The sequence below is a fragment of the Paroedura picta genome, chromosome 8 (assembly GCF_049243985.1).
Source record: "Paroedura picta isolate Pp20150507F chromosome 8, Ppicta_v3.0, whole genome shotgun sequence".
Taxonomy (NCBI): domain Eukaryota; kingdom Metazoa; phylum Chordata; class Lepidosauria; order Squamata; family Gekkonidae; genus Paroedura; species Paroedura picta.
This window is the reverse complement of record NC_135376.1, coordinates 43,943,461-43,958,378: the sequence shown is the minus strand read 5'-3', so window position 1 is coordinate 43,958,378 and position 14,918 is coordinate 43,943,461. Positions and strand designations below refer to the sequence as shown.

Sequence of the window (14,918 nt, the reverse complement as noted above, 5' to 3'; positions counted from 1 at the left end):
ATCACTGCTGATGACTTAAGTATTGACCCTCACAACTCTTTGTTTTGGGTCCCTGAACAATGGGTTGCATGTAAACCGAAACGATTTAACACAAATCCTCTTTATATCACAACTTGGTTGTGCAAGAGAAACCAGGCTTGCCTGCTGCATACAGCCCTGTGAAGCCATCATGACATGTTTAATTGAGTCAAGGGCTACTGATGTAAAGGAGCCAAGAGCAGCACTCCTGGCAAGAGACGGGTCGGAAAGGTCAGGTCAAGGAAAACTGGATTAGGAATCCTTTTGATCCTGCTCTGTAGCATTTATAGATGGCTACCACCAGTCTAGAGAAACCAGAGCAAGCCATCCTGTCTGGCTTCAGCTCCTTCCTAATAGAAGTCCTGAGTATACACTGCACCCCACAACTTAAACACACCCTCTCCCTGCTGCTCAGAGTAAAGAATCCTGGAGCCAGACAGGCCTTTGCACTGGTGCCATGGGCCTCCATGCCAGCTCCCACTCACCCATCTATCAACTAGGCAACAATAATGGGATGGCCAATCTATTCTAGGTTCACATATCATAGCTGCAGCTGCTCAAGGAGATGCATTCCATAAGCATGGGTGGAGGGTTTTTTGGGGGGTACACTATATTTTTGGGGAGTATCCACAATTTGAAAGATAGCTGAACTAATAAATGGTCTTTCTGCACATACTGAGATTTTTCCCCACCCTGGAAGCCTAGAAATAGCAGAACTGGTGACGTGAAACCCATTTGGCATAAATTTGTTTGGCCTAGCAATGCCAACCACTCTTTATCTTCCTCACAACTCAAGAGAAAGGGGAAATGGGGGTGGGGGGAGGAGAACAACTATGTGTCAACAGGTTTTTTTTCTTAAGAGACTGGAAAATGCCAGCCCATCCCCCATACAAACCAGCTTCCTCCTGCACACACTCAACAAGGCCAGCCAGTTCAAACCATCAACTCTAGTAGCCTCTTTTCAAGTTGGGGGAAAGGGGGGGATACCAATGCTCAACAAACTAGAGTCTCCTGGCCTCAAACACATCCCTGGGAATTGTCATTCCTAAAATTATTGTAATTACCCACCCTGAAGGGCTGTTTCAAATATCAGAACTCCAGATACACGGGAGTGGCGTGCACTCCTCTCAGACCGAAAAGGGGTAATATCCATTAAATTTTCAACATCTCAGTCCTGAATGTAAGCCCCAAGGGGCACCCTCCATAGATGCATAAGAGATACACAAACAACTGTCACATAGGACAAACCCCCACTCACAACTATTTCTTTCTGTTGTGTTGATTTAGCTGCCCTTGCCCAGATCTTATAATTCCCAGCATGCCTCTATCAACAGTGCCCTACTGCTGGTCCCCAAACCCTCCCTCCAGCAGAGGGTTACTCTAGCAGACATGTACCCCCAGCACTGAGCACCTCCGCAGCCTCTGCCTGGCACTTCTTCTGCCAGCCGATACCCGAATAGGGACCCAAGAAAATACCCCGCCGCCACGCGCGCGCCTGCAGAGAAGCCGATCCCACCCCACCCCCAGATCTCCCCACAGCCTGAACGCGAGGCTCCTGCGCCTCATGCTTGGCTGGGATCCCTGAGCCGTGTTTTGGGGGGAGGGCGAGAGGCGGCGGGGCTGTTTTCCGCTTGGCTGTTTCCACTTGCAGAGGGGCCCGATCAGGGGCAGGAAGGAACGCGCTCCCCCCCCCCCCCGGGCCTTCGAGAAGGATGCAAGCCCGATCCTTCCCCTTCGCAGCGCGCTCAGACTCACCTGGGCACGCACAGCCCACTGACATCTTCACATGCCCGGCCTGGCGCAGGGGAGGTGCGACGTGCCCGCTCGGCGGGGCCCTGGCATCCGCCGCCCTGAGAGAGACCCCGGCCCAGCCCTCGAGTGAGGCCCCCCCGAGCGCGGGGCCTCCCCGTAGGGAAGCGCAGGAGCCGCAGCAAGCGGGGCAGCCCGATTCTGCTCTTTCTCCCTCTCCCTCGCTCTCGGTGCCCGTCGGCGCGTACAGGGCTGGGCTGTTGCTGCGTTGGCCTCGCCGCGGGAGACGCTGCGCTCCGATCGCCTCCGAATCCGATCCGGGGGCTGATTAATATGCTAATTGCGCGGAGAAGAGGGAGGAGAGCGAGCGCGAGCTTGTCAAAGTGACCTGAGCCGAGCCGAGCCGCGACAGGGAAGGGAGGGGAGGGCGGAGGGGGGAGGGGCAGCCATGTGACGCAGTTGGGGAAAAACACACCAATCTCTGCCAGAGCAGCCACCTCAGGCGGGCTCGCGCGGGGAGGGGACAGACGGGGTTTGGAGGCGCGCGCTTGCCTGTGTGTATTGTGCGCGAGTGTGCGCCCTGCGCTCGTGTGGAGACATGTGCTGACACGTCTGTAGACGTGCGCGCGCACACACACGTGTGTCTGCAAGGGAGCAAAGGCATGGACCGCGTGTGCATTCGCTTGAGATGCTTTGGGTTAAATCACAAAACCTTAAAAGAATTTCAAGAGCTGTTCTCCTTCTCCCCTGCGCATCCTGGTAGGTTTCCTACTTTATCCGAATCAGGGGGGGCCAAGCTTTCTATGGGCCATACTTTCCCCAAACGTTTGTTTTTCTTTGCACCGAGTACTTAATTGCCCATGGAGCTTGCTATCTAACATGTGAATCATGCCAGTTAACTTTATGTAGTGGAGACAAGCTGGGGAGAGTATTCCCTGATGAAGGAAAGGCCTTCAGCATAGTTCTACAGCACTTTAGTACCGAGTCATAGGATCAAGGATTTCGTATCCATTCATAGCTCAGATTCAAGCTAGCTGAGTCCAGAGCTTTCCTTTTATCTGCCATAAATAAAAATCTTACCCATATGTCAAAGAGATTGATCTTGGAGATAGGAAGCACTTCTTAAAGAGCAACCTCTTCCCACTAGTTATAAACATTCCTTGGATGCTTCATTCTGAAATGAGAACTTTCTCCTTATTTAGTAACATCCTCCTTCATTCCAGGGCTCAGGAGACCCCAGCAGGATCACTTTTCTCTTTTTTTCCCCTCCACAGCAAGGTAAAGACATGCTATCCAGTGAGATTTTCACCATCTATGCTGTACATATCTTTGTGACAGACTGAGCTTTTAAAAGCTTAGAAATGCAGTACAAACAGGTAAGGAGCTAGAGACCCTTGAAAGACAGGCTGCTCCAAGAGACCTGATTTGTTAGCATCTGCTGAATGCTGAGAAGTAGGAAGAGTTGGCAAGGATGAGTGGGTAGTTTGACAGAGACCCCCCCACTCAACCCAAAGAAAGGGAATAGATCTAGTGAGAGAAGAATTTCCATATCCAGTCAAACAGGGGGTTATAGTGCTGAAAAGTGTGGTCTGGTGTGGGTAGAAACTGCCATTAGAGATCTTGAGAGTCAGTTGAAAACTCAAGACAAATATATTTCAAGAGAAGGGGTTTGGGTAGTGGAAATAGTGCACCAGCCTTCTGGAAACCAGAAACAGTTAAATAATACTTGAAGATAGTGTTTGGTGAAACTACTGGAACAAAAGCCTTTCAACATAAAGATTGAGTCACTGCAAAAAGTTTCTCATTAGCCTGAAGCATAAGAACTAAACTCTGTGTATGTACTGATTTTACCTCAGAAATTTCAGCCTGTGATTTTACCTGACTTTCCCCCTCTGTTTTAAATACAATATTTTCTTATTTTTGAATTTCAAAATGTCTCCAGTGCCATTTAAGTTGTTTGTTAAAGTGGGTTTATGATCCTTCCTTCAGATTCCTGAGTTGAGCCAACAGCCAAAATATTATACTGTGACAGCGTGCGACTGCTAGAGTCCTTCAGCAAAGAAGAAGACACATTACTAGGACAGTTCCGCCAGTAAAAAAAGGGAGGGAAAATCTTTCCTCTGAGGAAGGGAAGTGGTCCCGGTTGTCATAATCCCCAGTCACATTTTTTTAATGCTGTTTTGCAGACATTTAGTTTCTTTGCATATTACCCACAATCTAGTAGAACTGGTCACATTTTTCTGATGAGGCCGAGTCATTGAGCAGATTGGGTCTTGGATACAGTGTTTCTTCCAAAGCAACACAAAATGGCTTTCAGGTATTTATGATGGAGTTACATTAGTGCCTACTGTCAATCAGTTTGCAGCCATCTGTAATCTATGGGATCCCCCACCCCATGCAAATAGAGCTGTAATCCAGCCAATGATCCCCTGTGCTGTATTTACAAGCATTCTTACTGAGTTTTGTGCTGCAGTTTTCAATCCAGTTTTTCAATTTATTGAGAACATTTTAAGTTGGACTGGCTTTTAATCAATATTAATTTGCTTTTAATGTTAGTTATGTGAAGAATTATGTTTGCATTCCACCTCTTGGCCATCTGTATACTTGATGTGAGTATCGCTCCATAAATTCAGGTCTTAAAATAGCCCATAATTTCAACAAGGACAAAGCCCCATAATATAATTTCAAAACTAGAACTTAATATTGGTACATATTAAATAATATTACAGAGAACCTGCAGTTTGTGACCATTAGCCTGTTCCTTCACCTGTGACACAACGCAGGGGTAGTCAAACTGTGGCCCTCCAGATGTCCATGGACTACAATTCCCATCAGCCCCTGCCAGCAAATACTGGCAGGAGCTCATGGGAATTGTAGTCCATGGACATCTGGAGAGCCAGAGTTTGACTAGCCCTGCACTAGAGGCAAGGATTCTGACCCTCACCATTTGGCCTTCAGACAGGTTTGAGCCTCAGAAACCTCTGCTTAGAAATTAAACACAGTAACCTGTTTCTATGCCAAGGCTGTATCTACCTGTACTATAATGCTCCTTTCAGATACATTGATTTACAGTTCATCGATAAGCAGCATAAACCAAGCATAATAAAACAAATTTCAGACCAGATGCTCACTGTTTAACCTAACCCTGCATTGTGGAATCATCTATTGATGGATTACACGTCTTTCTTCCCCTCCCCTCCCTTTTCCTCTTCTTACTCTCCTTATTTCCTTCCTTATGTCTTAATTTAAAGTAAGAAACTAAACAAAATCCACAGACAAGGACAATCACACTGGGCCAACTAAATCCTAGGCTGAGGTAAAACCCACCAAATCAAGAGCCAACACATTATTGGATTTTATGTTGAAGTCCTAAACACACTTCTCCCAGAATACTAGAACTTCAGGGCATCCAATTAAGCTGATGGGCAGTAGATTCAAGATGGACAAAAGAGAATACTTATTTATACAGCGAGTGTGTAATTAAAATGTGGAAGTAATTATGGCTACAAGCATAGAGAGTTTTACAAGGGGATTAGGTAAGTGGAGGATACGTCTATCAGTGGCGATTAGCCATGGTAACTAAAAGGAGCTTCCACATTCAGAGGCACTAAACCGCTAAATCCCAGAGCCAGGAGGCAATATCAGGGGAAGACCTCAGCCTCTATGGCCTGTTGTTGGACCTCCAGAAGAACTAGTTGGCCACTGTGTGAGACAAAATGATTAATAAGATGAAACAGTGTTCTGGTCCAGCAGGGCTCTTCTTATGAAGCCCTGTTGAATCTATTGGTATATATAGATTTACTAGGGGCCGAGCCCATTGCATTCAGGAATACAACAGGCGCTAGATTGGGGGTATGGAAGAACTCTGCTGATGGCCTCTCCCTCCCCCCAGGACCTTTACATATACTTAGCATTGCATATAAATTAAGAAATAATTTCCAGTCTCTTCACAATAGGAGAAATCCTTAGCTATCTTTTTAACATGAAAATCAGTCATATAACCTTATTACATCTCCTAAAAAATGATGTATAATACCATTATTAAAATAGTATTGTTTTTCCTCTTTGTGTTTTTTCTCCTCAGTTCCATTATAACAGCTCCATGTAAAGGCTTAATAAGGAATTGCAAAAATACAGTTCACATTGTTTTATATAATAATTACTGCTTGATTTATGATTGATTTGAATCAATGTCTGATTGTAAATGCCTCCAGGGCTCATTTCTTACTTATGAGGATGGTAAACAACAGCAAATACTTGTTAAACACAAATATATTCGATTATGGCATTCACCTGAAATAGTTCAGCTTTCAGAAAATAGAATAATTTTGTATTTTGTTTTCCATTAATTTTATTTATCACATTGTTCTTTAGGGGAGGACAAATTCCATTACTTACAGTATATTTGAATAACCCCAGGACTGTGTATCAAAGTAAGAAACTGAAAATGTGATGATCAAAAGATGAAAAATTGACATTTTTCAGAAGAAGAGGTTCCTTTTTTAAATAAGATTTTTATTTTCCATAAAGGTAGAAACAAAGTAGATTCATAAAATAAACATTAATAAAGCTATAGTTTAGATTCTAAACATATTAGAATAGTAAACCCCCCCGACTTTCCCAGTATATTTTACTTTCTTAAATAGTTCAAATAAGGATCCCATTGTTCTTGAAAAACTTCTTCAGTTTTTCCATTAACACCTAGTGTCAATTTAGCCATCTTGGCGAGATCCACCAGAAGAAGAGGTTCTTATATGCTGCTTTTCTCTACCTAGAGGAGTCTCAAAGTGGCTTACAATTGCCGTCCCTTTCCTCTCCCCACAACAGACACCTTGTGAGGTAGGTGAGACTGAGAGAGCCCTGATATTACTGCTTGGTCAGAACAGCTCTATCAGTGCTGTGGCCAAGGTCACCCAGCTGGTTGCATGTGGGGGAGCATGGAATCAAACATGGCTAGCCAGATTAGAAATCTACGCTTCTAACCGTTACACCAAACTGGTCTTTTACTCCATAGTTTCCTGAGAAATAAAAGATATAACTTTGTCCTTTGTATGTACTTGCCAAATTTATAGATAGCCTACAAAGCCTAGAACCTGTCAACCTGAAAAATCATCTATCTCTCACAGACAATCAACATAAGGATAGATTCAAGTGGGTAGTCATGTGGGGCTGAAGTAGCACAACAAAAATTGAGTCGAATAGTACCTTTAAGACCAACAAATATTTATTCAAAGCAAAATGGAACAAGGATATATAGAAAACAGCTAATCACTACTTTTGAGTTCAGTTGTAGGTCACAAAAACATTGGATAAATAAAACTCTCTATGCTTGTAATTAATAGCAGATACTTTCCCAGTTGTGAAAAGAAATAATTAAAAGAGACTAGTTACATTCCCCATCCATCTTAAGGTGACCAGATTTTAACATTGGTAAAGCGGGACACCATTGACCAAGGGGATTCTTGATTAAAAATTTGGTCTATATGGAGCAACAAAACATTTCATAGAACACATAGAATGCAAAAATAGTATTGTAATATATATTTTTTTATTTCAACATAAGTACAATTTGCCAGATGTCCCTCCAAAAGTTGTTCTACCATCTACACCAGGTGCGGCAACTAGCGCCGTATCTATCAGCATCTGACTTAGCCACAGTGACCCATGCAACATTCATCTCCAGACTAGTCTATTACAACTTGCTCTATACAGGGCTACCTTTGTATAGGGAAGGAAGCTTCAACTGGTTCAGAATGCAGTGGAACAACTACTTAACAGAACATGTTGGATGACTTGGATGACTTTAAGATATTTTTTGCATCAAAAGAGAAAAAAATGGTTTGATTTGGCATTCCGTGCAGTGAGGCAAACATGAGGTCTGTTGATTAGAGCCCTACAGAATTCTGTTAATAGACATAGTAGGCCATTGTTTGTTGAGGGATCCAGTGGGGAGTTTTCTAGCCATCTTACCAATTAAAAAAAAAATCAGGGAGATGCTTTGAGTATGAACTGATAACAAGTGCAGTGCGGATAGGCGTTAGCAGTAAGTAATAATATGAGATTTTCAGAGATGAGTTCATCCAGCATATCAGAATAGACCATCTTGCTGTAGTATTACCATCTGTTAAATTAATATGATGTTCAGGGGTTATCCTTATAGGGCTTTCCTTGTCTCCCACAATGAGATGCCAGAAATTCAAATTGATTTTTTTAAACATACCTCTTAAATATGATATTTTTGCCAGATTACATAGTTGGAATACGAATCAAATTGAGATAGGATCAACCACTCGGGGGGTTAGTTTTTAATGTATAGATTTGTCATTTTAATGTCTGTGAAGAAATGCTTGGCAATTTCTTGCATTGCTTATTATTCTGTTTTGCTGCATCTTTTCTAATTTTGTAACCTGCTCTGTGTTTCAACAAGAAAGGAAGACTGTAAATAAAGTAAATAAATAAATTTATATTCTTGAAGAATTTCCTGCAGCAAACACTAGCACAAGGGGAGAAGTAATGCAACCCTCTTAGGAATGCTCAGCCTCCATAATAAAGTCAGTTTTACCTAGCAACAAGGGCTTAATATGTATGGAGCACTTAAACTTGGAAGGCCATTAATTCAGAATGTACCTGAGGAATTAATGTACTTCCTTTTAGATTCCTTAAAGTGGTGTTAGATAGTCAAACATGCATTCAGAATCTCTAGTACTTTTCTTTACCATTGAAACTGTGAAAATTGTCTACAGACTAAACCCATGACTGGCACATGAACATATGGTGCTCATATTGACAAAGGTGAGAATTATTATGACACTACGACTTTCATAGCAAAAATATATCTTCTTATGATAAGCTATGAAGGAGTGTGAAAAATAACAAGGAATAAAATCAAAGGGTTGGAATGGAGTCTTGGTTCTTCCACCTTAGATCATGATGCAACAGAGGCTGAAGCCATACAGGGGAAGACAACTTTTAACAAGGAGGGGTACCATCAAGAGTTGAATCTCTAGTCTTATCTACAACATTTGCATTTTGCTTTATCTTGAAACCTGCTAAATAAAATAAACTATTAAATGACGGAGATAAATTATTTTCTCCTTGGGCATCTGGTCCAAAAAAAAAAAAAAACAGAAAGAAGGGGAAATAAAGTGATATCCAAAATATTCAGGATGCATAAGCATGCACATAAAACAGAACATAAATTAATGGAATCCACTAAATTACAAGAAAGTTTACTTACTCATGTAACCATATAGAAACAGTCAGTTGTAAAAACTACATCATATACTGTTGTACTGATGAAATTGCATACAGTAAATACAAAGCTCCCAGGTCATGAACACAGCCCGCCAGTTGTTCTACCATCTACACACAACTAGCGCCGTATCTATCAGCATCTGACTTAGCCACAGTGACCCATGCAACATTAATCTCCAGACTAGTCCATTGCAACTTGCTCTGTACAGGGCTACCCTTGTATAGGGTAGGAAGCTTCAACTGGTTCAGAATGCAGTGGAACAACTACTTAACAGAACATGTTAATGTTGGATGACTTCAAGGTCCTTCTGAGGGTATACTGGGAGAGGCGGTCTCTTAGATATGCAGGGCCAAGACCGTATATGGCCTTAAAGGTTAAAACCAACACCTTGAACGTGATCTGGAATTCAACCAGCAATTAATGCAATTTCTGGAGGGTAGATTATATAGGCCCTCCATGGGGTCCTGGTAAGAACTTGAGCAGCTGCATTTTGTACCAGCTGTAGTCTCCGGGACAAGGCCAAGGGTAGACCCGCATAGAGCAAGTTACAGTAATCTAATTGATGTAGTGGTTAAGAGCAGCAGCTTCCAATCTGGTGAGCTGGGTTTGATTTCTTGCTCCTCCACATGCAACCAGGTAGATGAACTTGGGTTTGTCACAGTCCTGATAATGTTGTTCTTACAGAGCAGTAATGTGAGGGCTCTCTCAGCCTCACCTACCTCACAGGATATCTGTTATGGAGAGAAGAAGGGAAGCTGATTCAGGTAGTGAGAAGTGGGGTATAAAAAACAGTTCTTCTAATTGGAATGTGATAGTTACAAGGATAACTGTGGCTGGGTTTTTCAGGGTCAGATAGGGCACTACAAACCACCTCCTTTAGGCCGAGAGCAATGCCACCTAACCAGAACAAGAGATATCTCGATTCCTGAATCAAACCCTCTCCCACCAGTAGCATCTCCATTTTGTTAGGATTAAGTTTCAGTGTTATTCCTCATCCATCCCAAAACTGCACCCAGGCCTCAGTTTCACAGCCTCTCTGGGATTGGCTGGAAGTTTTAGAGTTGAGTGTCATCCACATGTTGTTGAGAACCCAGCCGGAATCTCTAGATGACCTCTTCCAGAGACTTTATGAACATGCTTAAAAGCACTGAAGACAAGATGGAGCCTTCTAGGACTCTGGAAGTCAGGGGTCAAGGAGCTGACTAGCAGCATCATTCGCTTAAGCCTTCCTTCCTTTTAGTACTCAAACCACCACAGGACAGTGCTTTCTAATCCTAACCCCAAAAGACTGTTCAGAAAGATACCACAATCGAAGCCAGAGAGTTCAGAATCAAGAGGGTTGCACCCGCCCTCCATCTCCCAGCATAGGTCATCCACCAGGGTGATCATTTTTTCCCATTACCAGGCCTGAAACCAAATGGAAAAATCTATAATCATCTTCACCCATTGCCTTTGATATTTCTTTTAATGTTAACACACAATTTAATCCAAGTAATTTATTATTGGAACATTATTATGTAGACTTATAGATTCATGTGTGTAACTGTATCGGTCTGAAGCAACACCCTTTGTTATACAGTTTTTTTTTTATTGGTACTGAACACTAATTGAAATGCCTAGCCAGAAAGGGAGCTTCCAAGCTGAGGTCAAGAGAAGAGAAACTAATATGTGTGCTGGACCTTAATTTCCTTATCCCAAGTTATCCATAGGTGTAATGCCTTCCCAACATGTATGAAAGTCAGGGAAGGGATCTATTCTTCTAGCTTCTGACCATTGCTCTTTCAATATCATGGTAAAGCCTTGACTTTATGTACCTACTGATACTGAGGTGCTATTGTAAATATGCCCTGGACACACCACTGAAAATAACGGGTAGCACTTTGCCCCCTTGTATGTATTTAGCAAATCTATTGGTATCCCACCCAGCTTAGAATCTGAAAAATCAGAGGCAGCATCATCCAACTGTTTGTCACAGGTAGACAAAAAGCATAAAAGTTCCCCTCCCTTTGAATGCTCCTCCTGTCCTGTACTGGAGTGGACTTTAACTAGGTCTTTTAAAATATCTGAGCAGAGCAGTTCTTCCATAACAAGGCTATCCATTCCCTGATCCGGATGATATTGTTCTGCTATCAACACCAAAAGGTACAGAGCTAATGCGTGAGGAGGCATGAGATAAGAAATTGCCATTAAAGGTAAGAAAGCCAACTTTCTCCAAACAGCAGTGATCCTAATACTTAATTTGGTCATATCTACCCCACAGTTCAAGTATCTTAGAATATGCTTTAATTTTCTTAGTGCCCATTCCACAGTAATTTCAGTAAACCTAATGGCTACACACGTTGTCCACAAAATGTATGTTGGAGGAGAGAAGAAGAAAGACAATACTTTACTGGATTGCAGGATATTGTCTCAAGAGTAGAAAGGGGCTGTCTGAAGCCAGTTGGAGTGCAGCTGCCAATCATAGGTTCAGTTATCATGAGGTTCCAGATGATGTGGTTACAAAAGCAGTTCTTTTGTTCTTCCCCTGTTATGCTTTCAGTTACGGTATTTCCAGCAGCCAATTTGTCACAATTTTGTTTCTATTGTGATGGAATAGAAATACAATTTCAGTGGTGTGGATGGACTTCACATTAATGTTCTGATTGATTCTTCCTATCAGTTGTAACGTCCTACCCTTTAACCTCTTTATATGGTAAGTTAGTTTTTTTTTTTAAATTGTACTGACTATAACACTATTAAGAATAAGTGCCATTTGAGTTTGAGAGCGTGGAGTTTCTAGACAGTTAGCTAAAACATGAGTGCAGCAATTTATTTCATTTATGCCCCATTTTTCTCCCAGTGGGGACCCAAAGTGGCTTTGATTGTTCACTGTTCTATCCTCACAACAACCCTATGGGGAAGGTTAGGCTGTGAGCATGTGGCTGGCTGGGCCAAGGTCATCAAGCAAGGTTCCATGGCAGAGTGGGGATTCGAACCTTCATCTGACACCTTGCTTTTGTAGAGTTGGGTATTGGATGAGCAGATTTACAGTTTAATAATAATGCCAGGTTGGGAGAACAGTGAAATAGTGCCATGACCCAACAGCTCAGACTGGTTCACATCTTAAAAAATTATATACTCCAGAGGCATACCTTCACTGTCAGTGGGGGATAATAGGCCAGAGAATTATTTCAATGACACAATATCTCCTGACATGTGAATCCTCAATTATAATTTTGCATTTGGTGTGGTGGTTAGGAGTGTGGACTTCTAATCTGGCATGCTGGGTTCGATTCTGCACTCCCCCACATCCAGTTGGGTGACCTTGGGCTCACCAGGGCACAGATAAAACTGTCCTGACCGAGCAGTGATATCAGGGCTCTCTCAGCCTCACCCACCTCACAGGGTGTCTGTTGTGGGGAGAGGAAAGTGATTGTAAGCTGCTTTGAGCCGCTGCCGCTGTCTCCTCCTCCTCCTCCTCCTCTTCCTTTCCCACATTTCTGGTATTGACCAATATTTGTCATTAATGATTATATTTATGCTGTGAAACATTAGGTGAGGAAATAATAATTATGACATCGGCTTACTTATTTAGAAAGTCTTGTCATAGCTGTATGGAGCAAGTAACATATGGAGAGGTGATAGCCTATGATCTCTCTACCAGCAACACTTTGGTTTCTCTTTGTAAAGTACACTGAATTCGAGGGGATTCATTGGCTGTTTTGACAAAGGATTATCATTGGCTGTATCTGGTTGTGACACAGATGTAACAGAACTGATTTTTGCTATATATTCCCTGTCATGTAAGAAGATCATAGTCTGACGAAGGGTGCTTGCACTTGAAAGCTCACGCCTTAATTAAATCTTTGTTGGTCTTAAAGGTGCTACTGGACTCTGATTTTATTGTCATAGCTGTGCAACTGATCCACACACCTCTTCCGGTAACTTCCCAAATAGAACGTCAGAAGATCGGGTATTTTTGTGCATAAATAGTAGAAATCAGAGGCAGAGAACACACAAAAGGAATTTTTCACTTCTTGATCATTTGGGAAGTATTTAGTGATGCCTCTCTAATAAAAACCAACTAATTCCCTATGGCAATGTAGTACCTTAAAACATCTTTCATCATGCCCAAAACCAGTAATCAGCTCCTCAGCCCTATAAGGGCAGAAAAGCACAGGTGTGCCACCTACAGATTGACCTGGAAAATACATCTGGTATAACTTATGTTCCTCCCAGACAGCAACAGTCTGAGGGGGTGAGCCACACAGATCAAAGCTGCAAGCTCTTTTGGGGGCACTTTGTCTTGCCAATAAAGCCACTGGACAATGCAGCTTATATTGTTGCTCAGAGCAGAGGGTGCTCCCCAAAGAATGCACTATGGCCATGATAATAAAATTGGCTATACTCAGTCCAGTAAGAAGGTTTCTATTTTTCCTTTCATAAAGAGGGATACTGTTTGTGCATTATGGCAAATCTGTTGCCTTCAGGACAACTGGATTCTATTCCTCGGTTTGCTGCCCTGATCTGGCTAGCCCAGGCTAGGCCAATTTGTTCGATCTAAGAAGCTAAGCAAGATTGTCCCTCGTTAGTATTTGGACAAGAGACCACTGCGGTTGCTAGGGAGAGGAAGGCAATGGCAAACTATGTCTGAACATCTCTTGCCTTGAAAACCCTGTGGGGCTGCCATAAGCCAGCTGACTTGACAGCTAAATTAAAAAAAAGGTCTGCAATATCCAGTCCAACAGAATGGCATCTACTCTTCCCGCTACAAAGAGGGATCATCTTTGCCCAGAATGGCAAATATATTGTTTTCAGGACAACTGGATCTAATCCCCAGTTAGCAACCAAGTCTTTCCATGGTTCTCCCCATCATCTCTAGCTGGTACTCTAGAGCCCGATAGTAACAAGGCAGGCTTCCAAGAAATGAGGTAATAAATAGTGCAATCTATCTGTCCTATAAGGTGGTTTAAATTTGGTAAAATAATGCATTTGTTACATAAATAGATGGGGAAGAAATTGAGATAGTGATAGATTTTATTTTCCTGGGCTCCCAGTTCACTGCAGATGGGGACTGCAGCAAATAAATTAAAAGATGCTTGCTCCTGGTGAGGAAAGCTATGGCAAATCTAGACAGCATCCTAAAAAGCAGAGACATCACCCTGCCAACAAAAGTGTGTTTGGTCAAGGCTATGGTCTTCCCAGTTGTAATGTATGGCTGTGAAAGTTGGACCATAAGGAAGGCCGAGCGTCAAAGAATTGAGGCTTTTGAACTCTGGTGCTGGAGTAGACTCTTGCGAGTCCCATGGACTGCAAGGTGAACAAACCGGTCAGTCCTAGAGGAGATCAGCCCGGACTGCTCCTTAGAAAGCCAGATCCTGAAGATGAAACTCAAATATTTTGGCCACCTCATGAGAAGGAAGGACTCCCTGGAGAAGAGCCTAATGCTGGGAGTGATTGAGGGCAAAAGAAGAAGGGGACGACGGAGAATGAGGTGGCTGGATGGAGTCACTGAAGCAGTCAGTGCAAACTTAAATGGACTCCGGGGAATGGTAGAGGACAGGAAGGCCTGGAGGATCATTGTCCATGGGGTCGTGATGGGTCAGACACGACTTTGCACCTAACAACAACATTAATACTCCACGCAACTCAAGTTTTAGGGTACATATAAGGTTCTAGCAGGCTTCCCAACCCAGCACTGATCAGACTCAGTCTTTAAAAAATCAAGACAGTTATATAATGCGTTTTGAGACCATTTATTCCATAGATACGCATAACTTTCCCACATGTATTTATAATTTTAGTTGGGGCGAAATCTCATCCCTGTTTCAGATGCTAAACATTTTTCCAATATAATATACTGGCTGCTTTTCTTTGCTTCTCCAAGATGGCCAAAGAATTTGCCTGCTCACATAAT

General features: G+C 42.7%; 1 protein-coding gene across 2 annotated transcripts in view; it reads right to left on the bottom strand.

Moving 5' to 3' along the window:
- Window positions 1-2,194, bottom strand: part of LDB1 (LIM domain binding 1) — a 62,819-nt gene extending 60,625 nt beyond the window's left edge. The window contains exon 1 of one of the 2 annotated variants that reach the window (XM_077349464.1): window positions 1,774-2,194. In XM_077349464.1, coding sequence (XP_077205579.1) covers window positions 1,774-1,798 — 25 coding nt within the window. In that variant the 5' untranslated portion in view covers window positions 1,799-2,194. The remainder of the gene's footprint in view (window positions 1-1,773) is intronic. The other variant, XM_077349463.1, reaches the window with a different exon arrangement.
- Between the last annotated feature and the right edge of the window lie 12,724 nt (window positions 2,195-14,918).